The sequence below is a fragment of the Ruditapes philippinarum genome, unplaced genomic scaffold, assembly GCF_026571515.1.
Source record: "Ruditapes philippinarum isolate M1 unplaced genomic scaffold, ASM2657151v2 ctg2220_1_1_1_1, whole genome shotgun sequence".
Classification (NCBI taxonomy): domain Eukaryota; kingdom Metazoa; phylum Mollusca; class Bivalvia; order Venerida; family Veneridae; genus Ruditapes; species Ruditapes philippinarum.
In genome coordinates, this window is record NW_026852925.1 from 78,751 (window position 1) to 98,115 (window position 19,365).

At 31.9% G+C, this 19,365-nt stretch overlaps 2 protein-coding genes across 2 annotated transcripts; one reads left to right on the forward strand and one right to left on the reverse strand.

Annotated features, from left to right (window-relative positions):
• Positions 1–48: 48 nt before the first annotated feature.
• LOC132728295 (delta(14)-sterol reductase LBR-like) lies at positions 49–5,935 on the reverse strand. Its single transcript, XM_060713929.1, has 7 exons — positions 5,813–5,935; positions 5,028–5,217; positions 4,360–4,554; positions 3,348–3,734; positions 2,259–2,339; positions 1,448–1,570; positions 49–432 (listed from the first exon to the last, which is right to left on the reverse strand). Exons 1-7 carry the CDS (start codon positions 5,933–5,935, stop codon positions 272–274), a joined length of 1,260 nt encoding a protein of 419 aa, XP_060569912.1. The 3' UTR covers positions 49–271.
• Positions 5,936–13,018: 7,083 nt separating this feature from the next.
• LOC132728335 (uncharacterized) lies at positions 13,019–18,420 on the forward strand. Its single transcript, XM_060713989.1, has 4 exons — positions 13,019–13,200; positions 14,097–14,996; positions 15,544–15,809; positions 16,214–18,420. The coding sequence occupies exons 2-4, from the start codon at positions 14,135–14,137 to the stop codon at positions 17,108–17,110; spliced, it is 2,025 nt and encodes a 674-aa protein (XP_060569972.1). The 5' UTR covers positions 13,019–13,200; positions 14,097–14,134; the 3' UTR covers positions 17,111–18,420.
• Positions 18,421–19,365: the final 945 nt, after the last annotated feature.

Genomic DNA, 19,365 nt, shown 5'->3' on the forward strand with positions numbered 1-19,365 from the left:
TACACATGTAAAGATGAGACTGAAATAAATAAATAAAATACAAGTACATGTATTTCAGATAATTTCTTCAGGCGAACATGAAAACATGAATACGAAAATATTCATAAATTGTTTGAACATATGTATACATACAATTTTATTTCTAGTTTATACATTACTAAGTTACACTATATTCAACAATGTTTCAAAATTCAACGCATAATTAAATTGAGATAATGCTCCGAATCTGTTTTATATTAATCTGGTTTTAATAATTTCCGGAAAAATCCGACTAGTAAATTCCTGGAATAATTCTATATTTCACAATTCGGCAATATTTGTCCCAGTCGGTACCGTACTTTTGCTTGCATCCGTTGTTGTCTTGTCTTTCTCTATCCAGCAGTAAAAGGACTAAGAAAGTAGTTCCGAGGTACGGTACCACATGACTAAATCCTGAAAAAAGTAGTGCTATATATAGAATAACAGGGTCTTTCAAATAGAATATTTATTATTTAAACTTGAACTACCCTGAGAGTATGCAAATTAACTACACTTACAAAGTTGTAGCATTTCACTTCACATAAGACTTATTACCATGGTTCAGACATTTTGTTATTATTCAGTTCTTAAAAAATAGTTCGTAGATCCCTGGCTTTGTGTTTAATTTTTTTAAAACAAAAACTTGCAAAAAGATGTTTTAATGAGTATGAATATTGCTCAATGCACACATCAAATGATTTAACCAAACGTTAGGGGATCACTCACAACAGATATTGCTTGTAAGTTGTTAAAATATGCAGAAATTTCCCTGACTCCTTTAGTAACGAGGGAGAAGTTTGGTTATAAGAATATTCTGTCACAATTTGCATAATACCTTATATTACATTGCACTTGGATTGTTTGTGAATATGTATACACTTAAATTGTAAGTATGTATTTCTTCAGTTAAATGTTTTGACTATTTATCTTAACTCATCTGGAGACATGACTCTTTAAAATATCACGAAATAATATTCTAGCTATAGTAAAATGTCTCTGCAAAGCAAACATTTGAAAAGCTATTTTGATTCATTTAGGTAAACAAGGACCTTAAAAGCTAGTTTTCCATAGATGTTTTTTTTTTTAATTTGTAATTTTATTGACCGCGCCAGTCATAGGAACAAATGGGTCGAGTTTCCCTAGATGTAATAACTCAATAATATATAAAGACAATTAATCTAATGACTAATGGCTTAACAATAATTTGTACATGTCCTGAATATCTCACCATGATTGTTACTAAGATTACTAACTTTCATTATCTTTTCCGCTTTTCAAGTATAACATAATGTTCAGACTATACAATGGTAATTACCTTTCTTCTAAACAATGATTCAAACAATATATATGAACTTTCAGCTGTTTCATTTACAAATTTATATGAGAGAAAAAAAACTTCATGCAAAAGTATATTAACACGCAAACAAACCTGTGCATAGAGCATAACTAAGGGAGATAATCAAGTCGCCAAGATAGTTTGGATGGCGACACATACCCCACCAACTGTTTATCAGCAATCGTTTGCCAGATGACGTGGGCATGGTCTGCAAATCTGAAAAGAAAACGTGTGTTTTAACGTTTCTTTTGAGATAGAGACTCTATATATCGCCAGGCCTATGTGTTTGAACTCTCATACAATTACCATGGGAGTTCCAAAGTAAGAAGTGTTCATTTACGTCGAGTGGTTAAGGTCGTTGACTTAAGTCAGCCCACTTGACCCTCCACGCAGTGGGTTCACTTTGGATTATTTCATGTGTGAAAGCTATCCATGCACCTGGCTTAACGAAACGTCGGTGGTTCTACTCAGGTACCCGTTCGTGCCTGAAATAATGAACGAAAGGTCACCTGCGGTCTTTCCCCCCAGTAAAGCTGGAAAGACATGTGACCTTTACTGTGTGTACATGTCCAAATAATATAACAGTTTAAGAACACAAGAGTTCTGTAGAATCTCGTATAGTCTGTATTTAAAACCATGTGTACATGTATGTACAAAAGCAGACACAAAATTTATTAATTAGTTAATTGATTGATTTATTAATTAATTGACTTATTGACATTATGAATATAACGTTTTAAAAAGGTATGACTGTTACAATGGTACTTGTCGAATACAATGTCACGAAATATTTCTAGTAATTTCAAATGTGTTAGCAAAGAAATAATACGAAAATGACTTTTAAAAAGATTTTGGTACGAACAATCACATAAATGCAGTCAATAACTGAGGAAAATTTTCTTACACCATAGTTTTGGATCGTTAGGATTTTTCCTGAAGTCATTTTTCTCGGAATTACTTCTTCTGTATATGTAGTAACCGGTAGCTGCAATTAAAACATCAAAAGAAGTTTGTTTGTTTGTTTGTTTCATTTTACGCCTTTCCCCAACAGTTTTTCAGCCATATCGTTCCTAGAGAGTTACACCAGTACTAGACTACCTTTCTCCGCGCTAAACTACCTAAGCATCTCCCGGGGATCGAACCCACGCCAGAGAGGTAACTGGATTAGAAGTCATCAACTCTAACCCCTCGACCACGGAGGCGGTTATCAAAGAGTGGTGTTGTAAACATTAGAATGAAAATATAGATATAAAATATGACAGCCATTATTGCAAGTTGAGCATCAGGCAAAATCTTGAAGAAGGGGAAATCTCTCGGGAGAACGTAACAAAAATATCTAGGTCAAGATCAAGGTCGCAGGATTGGTTTTTCAGATTAAGTATAGCCATAAAAGACAATGGGAAGTGTAACAACTCACACGCATACTGGCATTTGAAAGTTTTATAGAATACGTATCTTAATTCTCATAGAATTAGGTTAGCACGGACAAGATACGGACGGACAAACCAAGACATGCCGCTAAAAGTATCTCAGAATGAACTGTAGTGGATGCCATTAATTTCATACTATTTTGCAAAGACAAATATACTCAGAGATGGATAGACAGAAAGGCATGGGTGAAAATTGAGAGAGGCGACACAAGGACGGATATACAAACATACAGACAGACATAATACAGGCAAACAGTCATTTGTTGCAAGACGAACATCATTGTATCGAAAATCGTCGATGATAAGATCCATTAACAGTCTTTCCGAAAAGTAACTCCTATAATAATGCACCCCTTTGGGTCCTATTCGGAAGGATACTTAAAGGGCGTGACACAGTCTAATGAATCCTACGTTAAGTTTTAAGCAATTATTATTGTTTTTATTTTTTCAAATGCGAGAAATGTTTTTTATATGGTTGCTAAGAACATTGATAGTTCCATCTCAAATGACATGTGCTCTTTAAAATTTAAAGTTGAGAAAATAATAATATATTTTTCACTTACTGTAAATTATTGCAATACAACAAAAAGCTGTATTTGGTAACCTGGTGTCGTTTGTCAATATATATCTTGTCTGCACACAGAAACAAAACGGAATCATCACGAACTGAATCAAAATATTATATCCAAGACCTTCATGAACAATATCACGTGACACGATCACTCCGCTCTCAAACCAAAAATAGTCCGCAACATATGTTAATTGTATCATGTTGAGTAACAGTAATGTCGAATTAAAACGTTCAAATGTCGTCCAGTTTTCCACAAGAGAACATAGATTCAAGATTATCCAACCGATTATTCCGCTTCTAAAAAGAACGTATTTGATGTCGAGTGACCGCCATCTTGGATTTAACTCCCGTCCAATAAACCAATCGTATGCAACATTCCCTTGAAAACAAAACAAATAAAAAGTTACAAATGAAAAATTTCCGAAAACATTTTCTCCTTTTAGAATAAAGAAAAAATAAGAAGAAAATTAGAATAACCATCATAATCACACATTGAAATTGTGTTAGCCTTTGTCACTAGTGTAGCGCCTAGATTGCTTGGCTGCGTTTCTCAGAAAGTCTTTAGTGTATCCTAAGTCCTAGGGCATAAAACCAACTTTAGGACTAACTTAAGACTGTTTCAATAAACATTTTTATCTTCAGTCAAATACTTAGACTAAAATTAAATTCATTTTACTGAGAAAAGTTATGAAATACACTGACAGACCCTTTTTTCACAATGTGTGTTTTGCTCACCTGTATTGCTATTCAGAAAAGTCATGAAATTGAAGTCATAAGTAAAGACGTTTTCCCTGAAACGCGAAAGTTTCTAAGTTTTGGTCCTCACTCCAGCACACCAGTACAGTGTGCCCAGGCTTATTCCGCTGCGCTGGTAACCCAATGTTTGTATTTTTATATCGATAAGCCTCAAACTTTAACATACTGTTTCAAATTCAAAGCAGGGTATATTCATGAAATGAACATTCGTGAAGTTTAGGGGTTAAATCATTTTCAAATTTTCTTACCTGAACATCCATTTGAGTTCTTTTTACGTTCGTCTGCTGTGCCGCCTCTAACGTATAAATAAACGCTGAACGTGAAACACAAAAACACAGACGCCTTGTACATGCTTACTAGGGAACTTGTCATACGTCTAACATCATAGCCGAGCGCAACTGCGGCGGCAAGCAACGCTATGTTGGCAGTAAGTGCTGTAAGTGCTAGTAAGTAAGAATTCATGAAAATATATGGTTTGACTTTGTTTAACATTATAAAGAAAAGTACACACACACACGCACGCACGCACGCACGCACGCACACACACACACACACATGTTTAATGAATTTGATGTTGTTTATGCTTCACGGTTATTCTTTTGAAATGGTCATTACACGCAATCAAATAGTAGCACATGGCAAATATAAATCGATATTGGGTAAATGATCTAATCGCTAACACTAAGACACAAAGTTTTGAATAATTTAAGAGCTTAAATGGCACTGCCTATTGTAAAAATGCCTGCAATTTTTACTTAAAATGCTAATCAAAACGAATAAGAGAAAAAAAACAACATATATCTCTACTAATAGGAGCTTAGATGCAATTCCGAAAAGAGAGAGAAAAAGAATAGAAAAACACCAACAAAAAAGTATAATGACGAAATACGATTTAAACATATATTCTATACTTTACCATTTGTGTTATACAAAAGCCGATCACCCGATGGCAAAATAATGCCTGGTTCCCTGTGTCCGCCGATAGGAAGAATATACAGAAAACACTGTGCTAGGAACCAAAGGAAAATATAAGCGGCAATCTTCAAATCAACGGCTACAAGCCCATCGTTGGTCTGCAGACGAAAGTCCAGAAGGTCCCATTCTCCCTAAAAAGCAAAACTGCATGAGAACTTCAAGAAAAAAAAATGAAAAAAAAATTGAGAGTTGTATTTAATTGTAATATAAAATGAGATTCTTATGTTGTACAGTTTAATTTGAAAATGTAGCTATCCGTTCAATATGAATTGAAAATGCAGCAGCCTCTTCGGATGATAGTTATTTATGTTCAAAATACTCGTACATTGCCCGTTATAAAGGTAATTAAAGTAAAGAACTCGATCTTATGTCAAGGTATCAGCATGTAAGACCATACAAGGATCAGTCAAAATCATAAAAGCCGATGGATAAAATTTTTTTTTTTTTTCATTTCTGCGTAGCTTGGCCTATTTGATAGAATAACACATGCTTGCTTACGTCTTTGTCGCTGCACAGTTAACCTCACACCAGAATATTTCCATACCTATATTTTGTTTTCCGATGCAAAACAATGCTTATTGGTGCATATCGTTAATTTAGGAAACTGGGTGTAGGCCTAAGTCGGGTTTAATGTAGCTGTGCCGTTTCTGAACATTATTTCGATGAATGGTTATAAAAGACTAGCATGCGGGTTTTTAATGTAAAAATGGAGATGTAAAAAAGTACCGTCTGGCACTTGGCAGTTATATAGAACGTATAAACAGTGAAGAATAATGCAAACATGACCACGCCCTTCGGACCGCCCATCTTATACTTGAAACTCCTCCTCACTTCTGTTCCGTCCGACATTGTTGTATTTCAGACTGGAAAAAAATTTCATAAGTTATTTCATTTTGTTGATGATACAAGTAGATGACATACTGTTTTGGACTGAATCAAAATATTATAATTACCGATTAGCACCTAGTTTAATAATAATAATAGTTTTTATTTCTCAATTTTTAATTTTGGTGGCATATTATACATGTAGTTTCTAAAATGTTGTCTAATTACTTGAACTATATTTTGCTTAATATGTTGCTTTTCAGCAATTAATACAGTTTTAGTGATTTAATATTTTGTATGGAAGTCAAAATACTTCTTTGTGAACATCTTGCTACTTTTATGCACACTCAGCGCTAATTACTACAGGTGATAAGTACGTAGCAAGTAAGTAAGTGACTGGTGATAAGTACCTAGCATAGGTTGTGACCATATGTTATAAAACTCATATTTGCCCTTTCTTAAGAAGGAATAAAATATTCGTTTCTGACACATAATTCATGTGCCTTTAAGCACACAGCCATAACAATATGGCTTTTGATTAAAATCACAAAAGTCTGACTGCCATATTCATAAATGACCTAATGAACTTTCAATAGTATAGATAAGTAAAATGAACAAATTTTGTTAACCAATGGAATATATATAATCCAGATGAATTTATAGCTCACCGATGTAAATTGTTTATGAAGTTTTTGTCAACACAGACAATAGTGAAATGGCCGATCTTTTACAAATGTTCTGTTAGTAATTTTGGTGTGTCATCCCAATAAGTCATGCCATGTGTGCCTGTAAGATTGTTTAAGTTATACATTAAATTATATTGGAAATAGTTTAATATTTTGTTTTTGTAAAATTGTATTAGCAAATAAATAAATAAATAAATGAATGAATGAATGAATGAATGAATGAATAAATAAATAAATAAATAAATAAATAAATAAATAAATAAATAAATAAATGAATGAATGAATGAATGAATGAATGAATGAATGAATGAATAAATAAATAAATAAATAAATAAATAAATTAATTAATTAATTAATTAATTAATTAATTTAATAAATAAATAAATATAAATAAATAAATAAATAAATAAATAAATAAATAAATAAATAAATAAATAAATAAATAAATAAATAAATAAATAAATTAATTCACCCACCCTCGGATTGAATCTTTTTGTTTTCACAATTTGATATTTGACTCTCTATTGCATTTATATTGTCCTCACCTTCTTTATGTATCTAAAAAATATTTTGACAGGTTATATGACCATAGGTAAGATGATAGATTTAAGGTGACAACGGAGTCAATTATCACTGAAAATACCTAAAATGAGATTTTTTGCTAAGTAGATTTAACAACCTTTTCTGAACACATTCGTGATTTAATTTTGGAAGCAGTTAGTCGAAAAAATGTGTTTTTAAACGTTTTAAAACGGAACCTATACTATTTGTATCTGCTTTTCGCGTAACCTGTCGATTATCGATAACGCTCCGCCCCCTGTTGAGGCATCAATGAGGGAAATCGGTAGTTCCATATATCCGTGAATTACAGGTCCATACTGGTCCATACTTCTCGTAATACATGTATCGTACAACTAACGTACATCTTTTATGAATATCTCAACATTTAGCCTTTTTTATAAATTAAGAAATTGTCGGCCAATGTACGTAACATAATGTATGAAACATAAATAATTAAGCATAGCGGCAAATCGCACGACCACGGGGTTGATTAAAAATGTAGTTGCTAAAATATCCATAATGTGTGAAAATAATTTGTCTGTCCCGTTAATCTGATAGATATTACGTTGAGTTGATAGACTTTTGTACGGATTCAAGGGCTTACTTTACATTCAACCTCGTTTTCTAACAATGTCAAGTAAAACAACAACAAAAACAGACAACATTTTTTTTATGTGAACGCCTATGTGACTTGTGGTAAGGTGTCCCTGACAATTTCTAAACCATTTTAGATTGTCTAAGGATGATTATTTCTCTATAAATAAAAAAAAGATATTAAAATATATTCTCAGTGAAAATAAATTGTTCGCCAGTAAATCGGACACAGTACTAATAAATCTGGGACAAAGTATGAAATTTATTGTCTATCCCGGTAGAAACTGGATCTCTATGCCGTGCATAGATGATATTCATAATAGAAGTCAAGAAGGCCAGATCATAATGATCGAGTAATACCTTTTATTTCTATTAAAATATGTGAAGCATTATCAATTTGGTGGAAAAAAATATAATATCCCGTTCTTATTTGTACATCTACCATGGACTTTAAAAGACTGTCAGAAGCTTAGTTTTTTGTTATTTTATTTTATATTTTAACGGAATTTCATACACGAATACACAGGCAGAGTGACACTGGTATAATACAATAATAATGATGATGATGATAATAATAATAAACTTCAAAAAGGAAACAATTAAATACCCCGCTAGCGGTGCGCAAATGCGTTCCATTTCCCCCCACTGAGTGCCTCAAATTTTACCGATAGTCACGTGACATGTGCGACAGATACCAGACGGACAGTAAATCACGTTAAGAATTGAAGAAATTTCGGCTATAAACTGATATTAATCAGCAGCTTTTTAATTGGTCAGATGTCACTGGGTCATAAAATGTTGTTAAAGTATGTTAACGCAACTTGTGACCCTCTCTGGCGCGATATTTGTGTATTATGCAATTATTTAGCGTGAAACGTAGGGGTCCGAGAGAGAGAACAGCCGATTTATGACACTTCGTTTGATGCGGTCGGACTAACTTTGAATCGGCATAACTTTTTTAATAATCAAAGCAATTAACATGCGGTTTAAAGCACATGAAAGGAAATTTATTTACGGAGGGAATCGTGTCAGGGATTTTGTTTGCTCAATAGGCGACTTAATTATCTTTAATTACGTAATATGTATGGTGAAAAAAGTCGTATAAAATGTTTGACGTTACGTAATATTTTTTGAGAAAAGATAGAAAAAATTTGAGACACGGTTCCCTAGATAATATAAGTATGGTTATTTTCCAAAAGTTTGATGACAAAAAATTAAAAAATGACTTTGATATGACGATTTAAAATTTTAGGATTTTTATTCAAAATCAATCATTTACAAAGGCATTTTTTTCAAATATGTTATTTTTTATGATGATCAACGACATTTAATGCACAAAGATTAAATAAATAACAATTATTACTAAAATAACTTTGTTTAAATGACATTTATGTGAGTACCACGGAAAGTGTCTGTTGTCACCTTAAATGACCAAATTCGCCAGTCACAACATGTCAAAGTCTTTAATACGAGTCTGTTAAGATATATAATTACATGCTGGATTTACCGAACGCGGAATCCTGCATCAGTATACTTCCCAAAAGTCCATTTTGATGTACAATTCTTTACCTTGTGCATCCAAGGAGATGCATAAAAACATAATGGGGCTCATTATATTTTGTTTGAAATCCTAATAAAATCCTGCTATACAACTGTTTGCTACATTTAAGATATAATCAGTAAATAATTGAGTATAGTAACAGAGCATGCGTCCATTGGACAATGATGTAAACACTTGTTACTTACTATGATTCACCAACATAGCAATGAAGAAAGAAAAAAAAAGAAACAAAAAGTGGTTGATTATGGGCCAAATGAATTCTATGAAGGTGATATAAATTTTGTTATAAAAAATAATATTACTATTTACTGAAAATATTATGCATTGTATAATATGCCATATTATGGTGGCTAAAATTTGATGCAATATAGAGTTGGCTCTATGATCTAAATAAAAGTAAAATGTTCACTTACTAAACATATGAAGTATTACTTATCCAGGTCGATTTTGGGATCACTATATTTAGATAATACATGTATGACAGTGGACAAAACGATGACCTTTATAAATAAACAAACTGTTTACAAGTAGAGTTAGGTTTAAACAAATGATTAAATTGTGTGTTAGATATTCTCATAGAATACGAGTCCACTGCTCGATGAATAAATATCCCTTAGTACTAAGGGGTTGTTTAGTTTAATCATATTTTATTGTTTTGTTTTGAATACAAAACAGATACAAAGTAACATGCAAACATAAGACAAAAAATCTAATAAATTTACCGTATTTACATGGATGCTGTAGTTGTTCATAAAAAGCAAAATATTCGCACCATAATTAAGTTTTAACAACATAAGAGAGTTGGTACTTCCCACTAAAGGGTTGCGATATTGAACAAGAACAAGTTAACCAATAATAGTTCTTGAATACAAACTGTTAAATTGTATAGATTGATTTTGGAACAACATGGAGCAAAATGTGTCCATGCTTTATTTAACACATTTAATGGATAACAGTGAAATATCTTTCCCCAAATTTGCAGGATACAGCTTGAAATACAAAAAAAAAAAATGTTCTGAAACGGTATGAAGTGATTTTTCTAAAGAAGCAGGAAAAGCTTCTGGATTTGGGTCATCTTTCTGTATTTGTATCTTGCATATAAAATGAATAATAGTCTTCTGAAGGAATTGCAAAACCATGATATGGGTAACCGGTGGCAAGTATTAATAAATTCAAATTCATATCAATTCTATTTTAATACTACCTTTTTACGCAGTACACTACATCTACCTGTATGGGTTATTAAAATCAATATGTTGCGGATATGTTTGAAGATGTGTATGCTATCATCCGTGAAATCATTGACAGTTTGGAACGGAACTTTGAAATTAATGAAATTTTGAGGTTGGCTCACCAAGAATGGCAATTTAATTCAAAGACAAAGATATTCAAACATCAATTTTCTAAAATTTTAAAATTTTATGGGACAGAAAAAAGGTAAAATTTTTTAATTTTCCTAAATTTAGCGTCTTTAAAATGGGATTCTCAAGGGGAAAATTCCTTTAAAAAATTTCAAAACTACCATTTTTTTAAAAAGAGAAAATTATCATTCTTAACTTTGGCGGGGATTTGTTTCGATGTGAAAAGATTTTAATTTTTTAAAAAAAACACAAGGGAATAAATTGTTTAATAAAAAATTTTCTAATGTTTTAAATCGGTATCATTTTTTTTTTCTCAATAAACTCAAGGGGAATAAAAAAAATTTTTTTTTTAAAAGGTAATGTTTAAATCATGAATACGATTTTTTTAATTCAAAAAAAATTAAACATTAACAAAAAAGGGGTTCGAGAACTCAAATTTTTTTAGAAATCAATAACATATTCTTTAACACTGGGTCTAGCGAGGCAAATTTGAAATAAAGACAATCAAGTATTTTTTCTCATAAACACTTTAAATTAAAAATATTGTTTAACATGGGTTTTTATATTACATTAATGTGTACTACTCGAATACATACTTAAAAAAGATCTTGAAGTCATTTGATATTACATTCACTTTAAACATTACAATTCAAACAAATATATTAATCGCACAGACATCTTTTTATTCGAAATATTTATTCATAAACACGATGTCCTTACGACATATAGTTTTAAAAAATATATTCATGTGAGCTATCCGGCTAGCTTGGAGCGCGGTTGTTCACTCTACTAAATAATGTGCAAACACCTGAAGCCCCTTCCTCTACCACCAGCATATGTCCTACACTGGTTGGGTGACGTAAAACCAAACAACATGAACAAAATAAAACGCAAAAATAATGAATATATTATGAACAAATGACAAATACATTTGCACATAAACACAATAAAACTTATAGGGAAATGTGTTTGTACATAAACACAAATAGTCCTAACGACATCGATAACACTTGTCCGAAGCACTATTGCTTGTCGATGTGTCCGTGTGACCGTATGGCTTTTGCCAGTAAACCTTGCACGTCCGAATTTTAGGCAGCAGCACATTTACAATCTTAACTTAATGCACATAATGGTCTCATTGGCCTCCCTTGCATTTTATCATAATTAATAAATAAAAATATTTGTATTCTATTTGGGCTCATTTAGTGAATTACTGAATTTCAATCAAATAGGTCACCACTCTCGATTTAAACATACTTTTAAGGGCATGACTGGTGACATGTCCGGGGTCCGTACTCTTAGTGCACGAAAGGGCGGATTGACCCTTATTTAGCTTAGACAACAACAACAACAACAACGAAATATATGCTTTACATGAGTAAATTATGCCTTAATAACAAATATTTTTTTTACATAAACACGAAAAATCCTAACGACAGATATATTCAAATATATTTTACATTTATATATTATGCTGAAAGAATACTTGTAATTCGTGTATTAGAATAGACATGGTCTTTGATGAAGAGAAAAATATCATTTCTTTCTTTCAAATTACATCTTTTTCATGAACTGAAGTTACTTACGCTATTCTTATCAAATTATCGCCATTCTTATTAATCCAAATATACGCATAATATCTTAAAAGACATTGTCTATCTTTCAATCTGAAGAAAAAAAAAATCATCATTTTAAGGCTGCATGCCTGCAGATGAGCCAAAATATTTTAAGAATATCTAACTCAAGAAATGTACTAATTAAGATTATAATAAAGGTAAAAAGATTTAAAATTCATTTAATAATTTACATGTTATATGTTTTAATTTACTGATTTTGTAGTATTTATCACCATATTTGCACAGCGTGACTAACGAATAAGGACTATTTTGACATATTCTGACCTATTTTCGGTAGCTTTTGTAGATTTTAAGTGCCGTTTACAATGAGTAAATTACCTTTATCGTTTAATTGACAGTGTTTTACTTTTTATACAGTTTTAAAAAAGGTAATGAAAATTAGCATGAATCTGGTAGTATGCTGCTTTATGGAAACTTTCAAAGTATATACTGACTGAAAAGCGACAAAGATAAACCATGATCAAACACTTTTGGACATGTTGCACAACGTTTTCTATATGCACGCGCTATGAATTCATAGCACAATATTTGCATAACATAAATGCATCCGTTTGTTATCAGATAACACTCTTAAGTGCATTTAGTAAAGCGCATTTAACTGAATCATCGTAGTTTCGAAATGATTTATTATCTTATTCAATTTTGCAAACAATCGTTCACGTGATTATGTTTACTTACTTTATAAACCAGATTTGATTGTATATCGTATGTAACTTGTTAAAGTATGCATTTAAAATATAGCACACCGGTAAATGGTTTATATTCTGTATTACACTACATTTTCCGGTCCAAAGGTTTAAGAATATTAAAGTTTACAAAATGATTAAGTCACTAAGGAGGTTTATGAAATACTGTTTAAAAAGTTTAAAAATGGATTTAAGTGAATAAGGTAGGGGTTTACTGAAATTTCTTTTTCTGTCATTTGAACTTTTAATCTATCATTTATAGAATAATTTGTTTTCAACATTTAAATCCGAAAAAAATAACAATCATCGATCAGATTTCCTCTAAAAATGGCTGCCATGTAATAAATATTATTTTCGTTTTTGTCTAGTCAATACAAACGATAAACAAACATATATAACAATTACTGTTATAGTTTAAACTCATTTAAAATGGCTGCCCAAACGTTCAGTAATATATACAATTTATATTTATACTATTGTCGTATCACATCCTTATTAACATAAGTGGACTAGAGAAACTTTAAGATAGTTTGCTCTTATATTAGCGTGTCAATTCCCATTACTCGGTACTAAATATTGAAAGTTTCATGTTCTTAATAAAGGATCATTATGCCTCAGATATGCATCGTTTTTCCTTCTCAAAAACTTCTTAGTATTGGTATCTTGTTACAGTTTCCACACAAATATTCATTTGCTATATACATATACATTTACATGAATTATATTTTGCTCCTTTATTTCCGTTGGTAATTGGTATAATTATATTGAATATGTATTTTGTATGGAAGTCAAACTAGTACTTTGCTTACGCTTTGCTACCTTAACGAAACATTATTACACATTCAGGCCTACTTCATTAAGTTGTTTAACATGTAACATGTTCTTAATTCATTATCAGAACATTGTTAAGCACATCTTTCACATTTCCTAAGAATAAAAGAATGATTTTCTGAAGTATAATGTGCCTTTGCATATCTTTTAATGATTAATTTGACTAAAACCGGTACTTTGATTGATTGCCTTAAGATGTAGGCTTGCAAGGTTTCTTCTTGATCTTGATTTCATTTTGAATCAATTTTGTTTACTATTCATTTTTTAGGTTCATATGATTAAATAAAACCAAAAGGTGACGGTGAGATGGAGATTAAACATTTCATCGTACCGGCGGCGGCCTACCCAAGATACCGATACGCCAGAGAACATTTAGTCCCTCTTCTGCAACGGTTCCGGAAATTGTCACAGAAATGCAACATTACAGATCCTTTCGAGATTCCTCAGTACGAGGATGTAAATATTTATACCATATCAGACACCAGTACACATATCATCAATGTTGAGGAATTGACACCGAAACCTAATTCTGATATCAAACAAACAATACTAAAAGTTCAGGATGTTAGGGATTTCCAGAACAAATGTCCAGATACAGCTGCCGCCATTTACATTGCATCCTATTCAAAGGCCATCGAAACGGACAGTAATTTATTTCAATATCTTGGACGTTGTAGTGTACTCATTGCAGAGGACGAGACTGAAATTCAAGTGACAACACCGGATATCAGAACGATAGATGATCGAATTACCTGTGTCAAAACAAGAGCAAGTGTTGCGAAGGAAATGGGATATCTCTTAGAGAGAATTCTTTTTCAAGAACTCAAGAAACGAGTTACAATTTTATCAACATTTTTAGAAGTAGACCCTGCCGAAGCAGCATTTGCTACACTAGATCAAGATGTTTCAAATATACTTAAAAAGAAGTATGACCCAACCAGATCAATATCTACTTCGAGATCTACATCTATAGAGAATAGGGATGCTATACACGTACATGCGACATGGTGTGCTGCAAGATTGTCGGCCATTAAGAACAAGATTTGCTCTGAGTATGGGAAGCATGTTCCAGAAGTAAGAGACCAGTTGCTGGAATGCACAGACGTAGGTGGAAGAACAATAGAGACATTAAAGATTTGTGAGCAAGTAATTCCATACGTGTCCGATGGTAAGTATACACTGTACTTCGTTGTTAAATATATTTATTTTGTTTATACTGTTAACAATTGATATGGGATTATGTAAAACTGGACGTGTAATTAAGTAATGTGACGTTACAAGATTTACTTGTTGCAGTAGCAAAATTGATTCATTCTTGCATGCGTTTATATTCAATTTGTAATCTGATAGAGCCACATGTGTTATGTCAGCCAAACGGAAAAAAAACAATGCTTTTGCAGAATTCAAACTTACAGATAAAGATGTTGCTATTCGATCTTTGCGGCAAATTCTCGATATTTGTTGGTTATCAGTATCATGCAACACGTATTTGAAATGACTTCGATCATTTTGAAGTAGTAAACTAAACTCTTAAAGGACAAAAAAGAAATACAAAAATGTATTGTTATTTAATCTAAATAATGTATTTTCCAAAAGATTATAATACAAAATGTAGTTAAGTACGCATTTCATTTACAGAAGCTAATAACAATGCATTTGAAAACATTAAAAAAGTTAATTGAATATATTTAAAAAGCAATACCTTTTCCCTACAGAGACAGTCCAGTCTGGTTCCGACCGCATTCCGCAGAAGATCGTAGATCAGACAAAATTATTCCAAAAATCTCATGAACATACAATAAAAGCAATAGAACTAGAACAACGTTTTAAGACACATTTAGAACTTGTACAAACTAACAAGGATGATTTAAACCAACTGTATGGGGAAAGCATGAGTATGTACCAACGAAGTATGGTCCCATTTTATGAAAGACCTGTGCAAAAGCAGATGAAACATTCTTCGACCACATTATGTGAGCAGGTAAGTTACTAAATGTTTTCACTTTGAATATGAATGAGAAATAAAATTTAACTTTCCTGTGGTACATATTTCAATGTCATAGTTAAAAATATCATTATGATTTAGTATGATAACGACATCGATTTTATTCAATTTTCATATATATTTAGAACTCAATTTCCATCATGTCTACCAACTGCATTTCAACGGAATGGCCAAAACGGAAGAAATCAAATAATATATAATACATTAGTTTGTATTGTTAAGGAATATCGGAAACACTTGCCCTTGTGAGCAAACACAATTATCAATTGAAAATTCGAATTTTTAAACTCTTTTATTTCATAGAACAAAAGTGTGTCCATTTTGTGAGACTTGAACAGAAATAATTATTTGTCGCTACATATGTCTTATAACATTTCAAGGTTGCAAGGGAATTTCTGAGCGTTCCTGGAGTAACTGGATGTGGATACAGGTTCCGGATTTTAGATGTTTACATCAGTAATAAGCTTACTGACGAGCAACGACACATCGCTGAAGTAAAAGTTCAGACAATCGCCGATAAACACGGCATCAATGAATTCAAGATTCGATTAGAGCAAGAAGTCATAACAGAATTTGCGGAATATGAAGTTGGATCAACTCTTACAAGTCGACAAAATAGAAGCGCTAGTTTAGGTGGTTTTGCTCTGAAAGGGGAAACGAAAGACCTAAGTTTACTTGTAGCACGACACTTTGCAGATGATGGTAAACCTGTCTATGTTCGTGATGAGAAGGGTAATAAATGTATTTTTGCTCATATTATTCCACCCAATGTGCACGAAAGGTTTGCCACATTAGATATTGCTGCAGGGCTCGTTCTGAAAAAAGAAAGATCAAAATGTCTTACAATGTTCAAAGATCATTGTGGCACTCCACTGGCAAGTGAGCTGTCATCGTTTGAGAACGAGGCGGAAATTGAGTGGCTGAAGGGATTACCTGTACATATTTGGGGGGCCAGTAGCTCTCCCGGCTTGGGAAAAATAATCATTCCCGATTTTTATGTCGAAGGAATGAAAAGACTTGTCAAAATAGAAGACAGGCACCCAGTGGACAAAGAGGAAATCGTGCCATTTAGTAAGGAGGGTGACAGTGGTGCAATTGTGTGCGCCGATGATCCCGATGGTGAAAAGGTGCACGTAGTGTCAATGGTGACTGGGTCATCAAATTATGAGGAAAAACAACAGAATCCTGACATTAAAGGTGAATATTTATCAATCAGACTCAAAGATGGATTGATGCAGCTGGAAGAGGTTCATGGGGATACTTTTAATTTGTGTTAATGCATTTCATTTTTTTTAAAGAATTGAAATTCTACGGGAAAGTTTTACATTCGAATGCTTCCCGGTATTTTTAACGACATCAATTTTCCCTGAAAACTTTCATGGACTCATATTCACAGGATAGATAACTGTAAACATTTGGTTTTAGATCACACACTTAAATCATACTTGCTATTTTTCTATCTTGTTCTATAGTAAATATATTATCTGACAATCAAAGTTATTTTAATGCCTTTTAGCTTGTATTGCACTAAAATATATCTAAGTGATACTTTTATTTACACCGCATCTTTGAAGGTCGGTAAATTACCATTCCGATACAAACAAATGCGTCACATGTCTTCAAATTTTGCAGTCCTGTTAAAAATATATAAACACTTTAAAATGACAACAATCGTTTAATGGTATATATATCAAAAAAAGGTGACAAATAATGGTTATTTTAAGACATTTTGATCAAGACAGAACCCCCGTTTACATATATTATGTAAAACTGGAACGTGTAATATTTACAGGAAAGAACCGAACTGAACATAATTAGAATTTTTTCATTGGTCATTATAACATTACAAACTGAAACTAGGGAATCTCATTGGTCATAATAATTCAAATGATCTTTCCGAAACATACGTGTGTGATACACGCCTAAATGTAAAGTTAATCTAAAGAGTTTCAGAAACCAATCCTAGTTAAATTTCTTGAATATCTGAGATCTGTGAATCGTGTTGGCTTCCTCCAGTCAAACATTATAACATTTTACACAGCTTTTAAAATTTCATTACTTCTGTAGTAAAAACCTTGTTTACGGATTAAATTGTTACCCAAAATAACGAGAAATCGACTCGCATGTGCATGAAAAAATAAAACGGCATCAAAATTACTATAAAAAAAAAAAAAAAAAAAAAAAAAAAAAAAACAACAAAATACAGAACTTTTCTTTTCATGATATTGAATGATTAAAGATGTTTTTTCATTAAATTTATACAGCATATATTAATCTGTATATTAAAAGTCAATGTTAGATACGTTACATTGACGTTAACAATGACAGTTCCATTTTGAGACATACCTTGCGATGTTTAATTGAATTAATGATTAAATGCCATGACGAAACTTCGGAATAAAGTAAATAATAAGTAAAATAGATATAATTACTTATAATAGAAGTAAAGAAAATTTAATTTGTCCGAGTATCTTTTATAAACTTTTTAAGGTACTTCTTGTTTACATTATATTTGTACAAATTGTGCATAAGCGGGTTGCCATTGATAATCATTTGAAAATATGTTTTAATAAAATATTTAAATCAACTTAACTTTTATGTCTTTTTGTCAGGTTAAGAATTGTTTGCTTTAGATTATATTATTACAGGGTATCAGAAAGCAGAAATGGAAACCTTAAAGTGACATTTTTACTGCCTGCTGTCTATCTGGATTAGTGATATATTTCAAAAGATTTATTCTTAAAATAGTGAAACAATAGTGGAACAAAAAAGTTTCGGATATATAAAATAAAAAAAAGCATTACCTAAAAATTCACAAAAAAAAAAATTAAATACAGCTCTGCAAATCAAGAAACTGAATTGCGACGCAGAAAGATTGTTAAATGTATCGTCAAGTACACCTTGATTTGACATAATGTAAAGATTTAAAATGTCAAATGATATCTATGTACACTTCCGTGTTTTACATTGCAAGAGATAGCAAATCTTTTTGTAATTTTCAAGCTTAAAGATTGTTTTGTACAAGCTTCATGCCTGATATGAGTTGAATAGCTTTGTGCAATTGATCGATTGACGTAACCAAACTATTGATCTAAGTTCGTATTATTTAGTATAGCAAAATTAAATTTAATTGAATGAATCAATCAATAATTCTATTTTTAGCAGCAGACTTTAGTGAATTTTTTATCTTGACGTTATTGACTATCGATATTTGGTAAAAGGTTAAAAACGCACACACAAACGAAAAAAATGAGATAATGTTTAATTTTCATGTTAGGGGATAAGGATTTAATTTGCTTATTTGGGTTTCACGTAACACCGACACAGTACAGACCATATGACGACGTTCCAAATTTACTGGCGGAGTAAGACCTCAGGTGCCTTTCCATTCATTATTTCAAGCGCGAACGGGCACCTGAGTAGAACCAACCACCGACGCTCCCTTAAGCTAGCTGGATAGTTTCCTCACTTGAAAGGAAATAGGTCATTGTTATTTTTATTTTGATTTGCCTTAGTTACCATGCATAAGGTC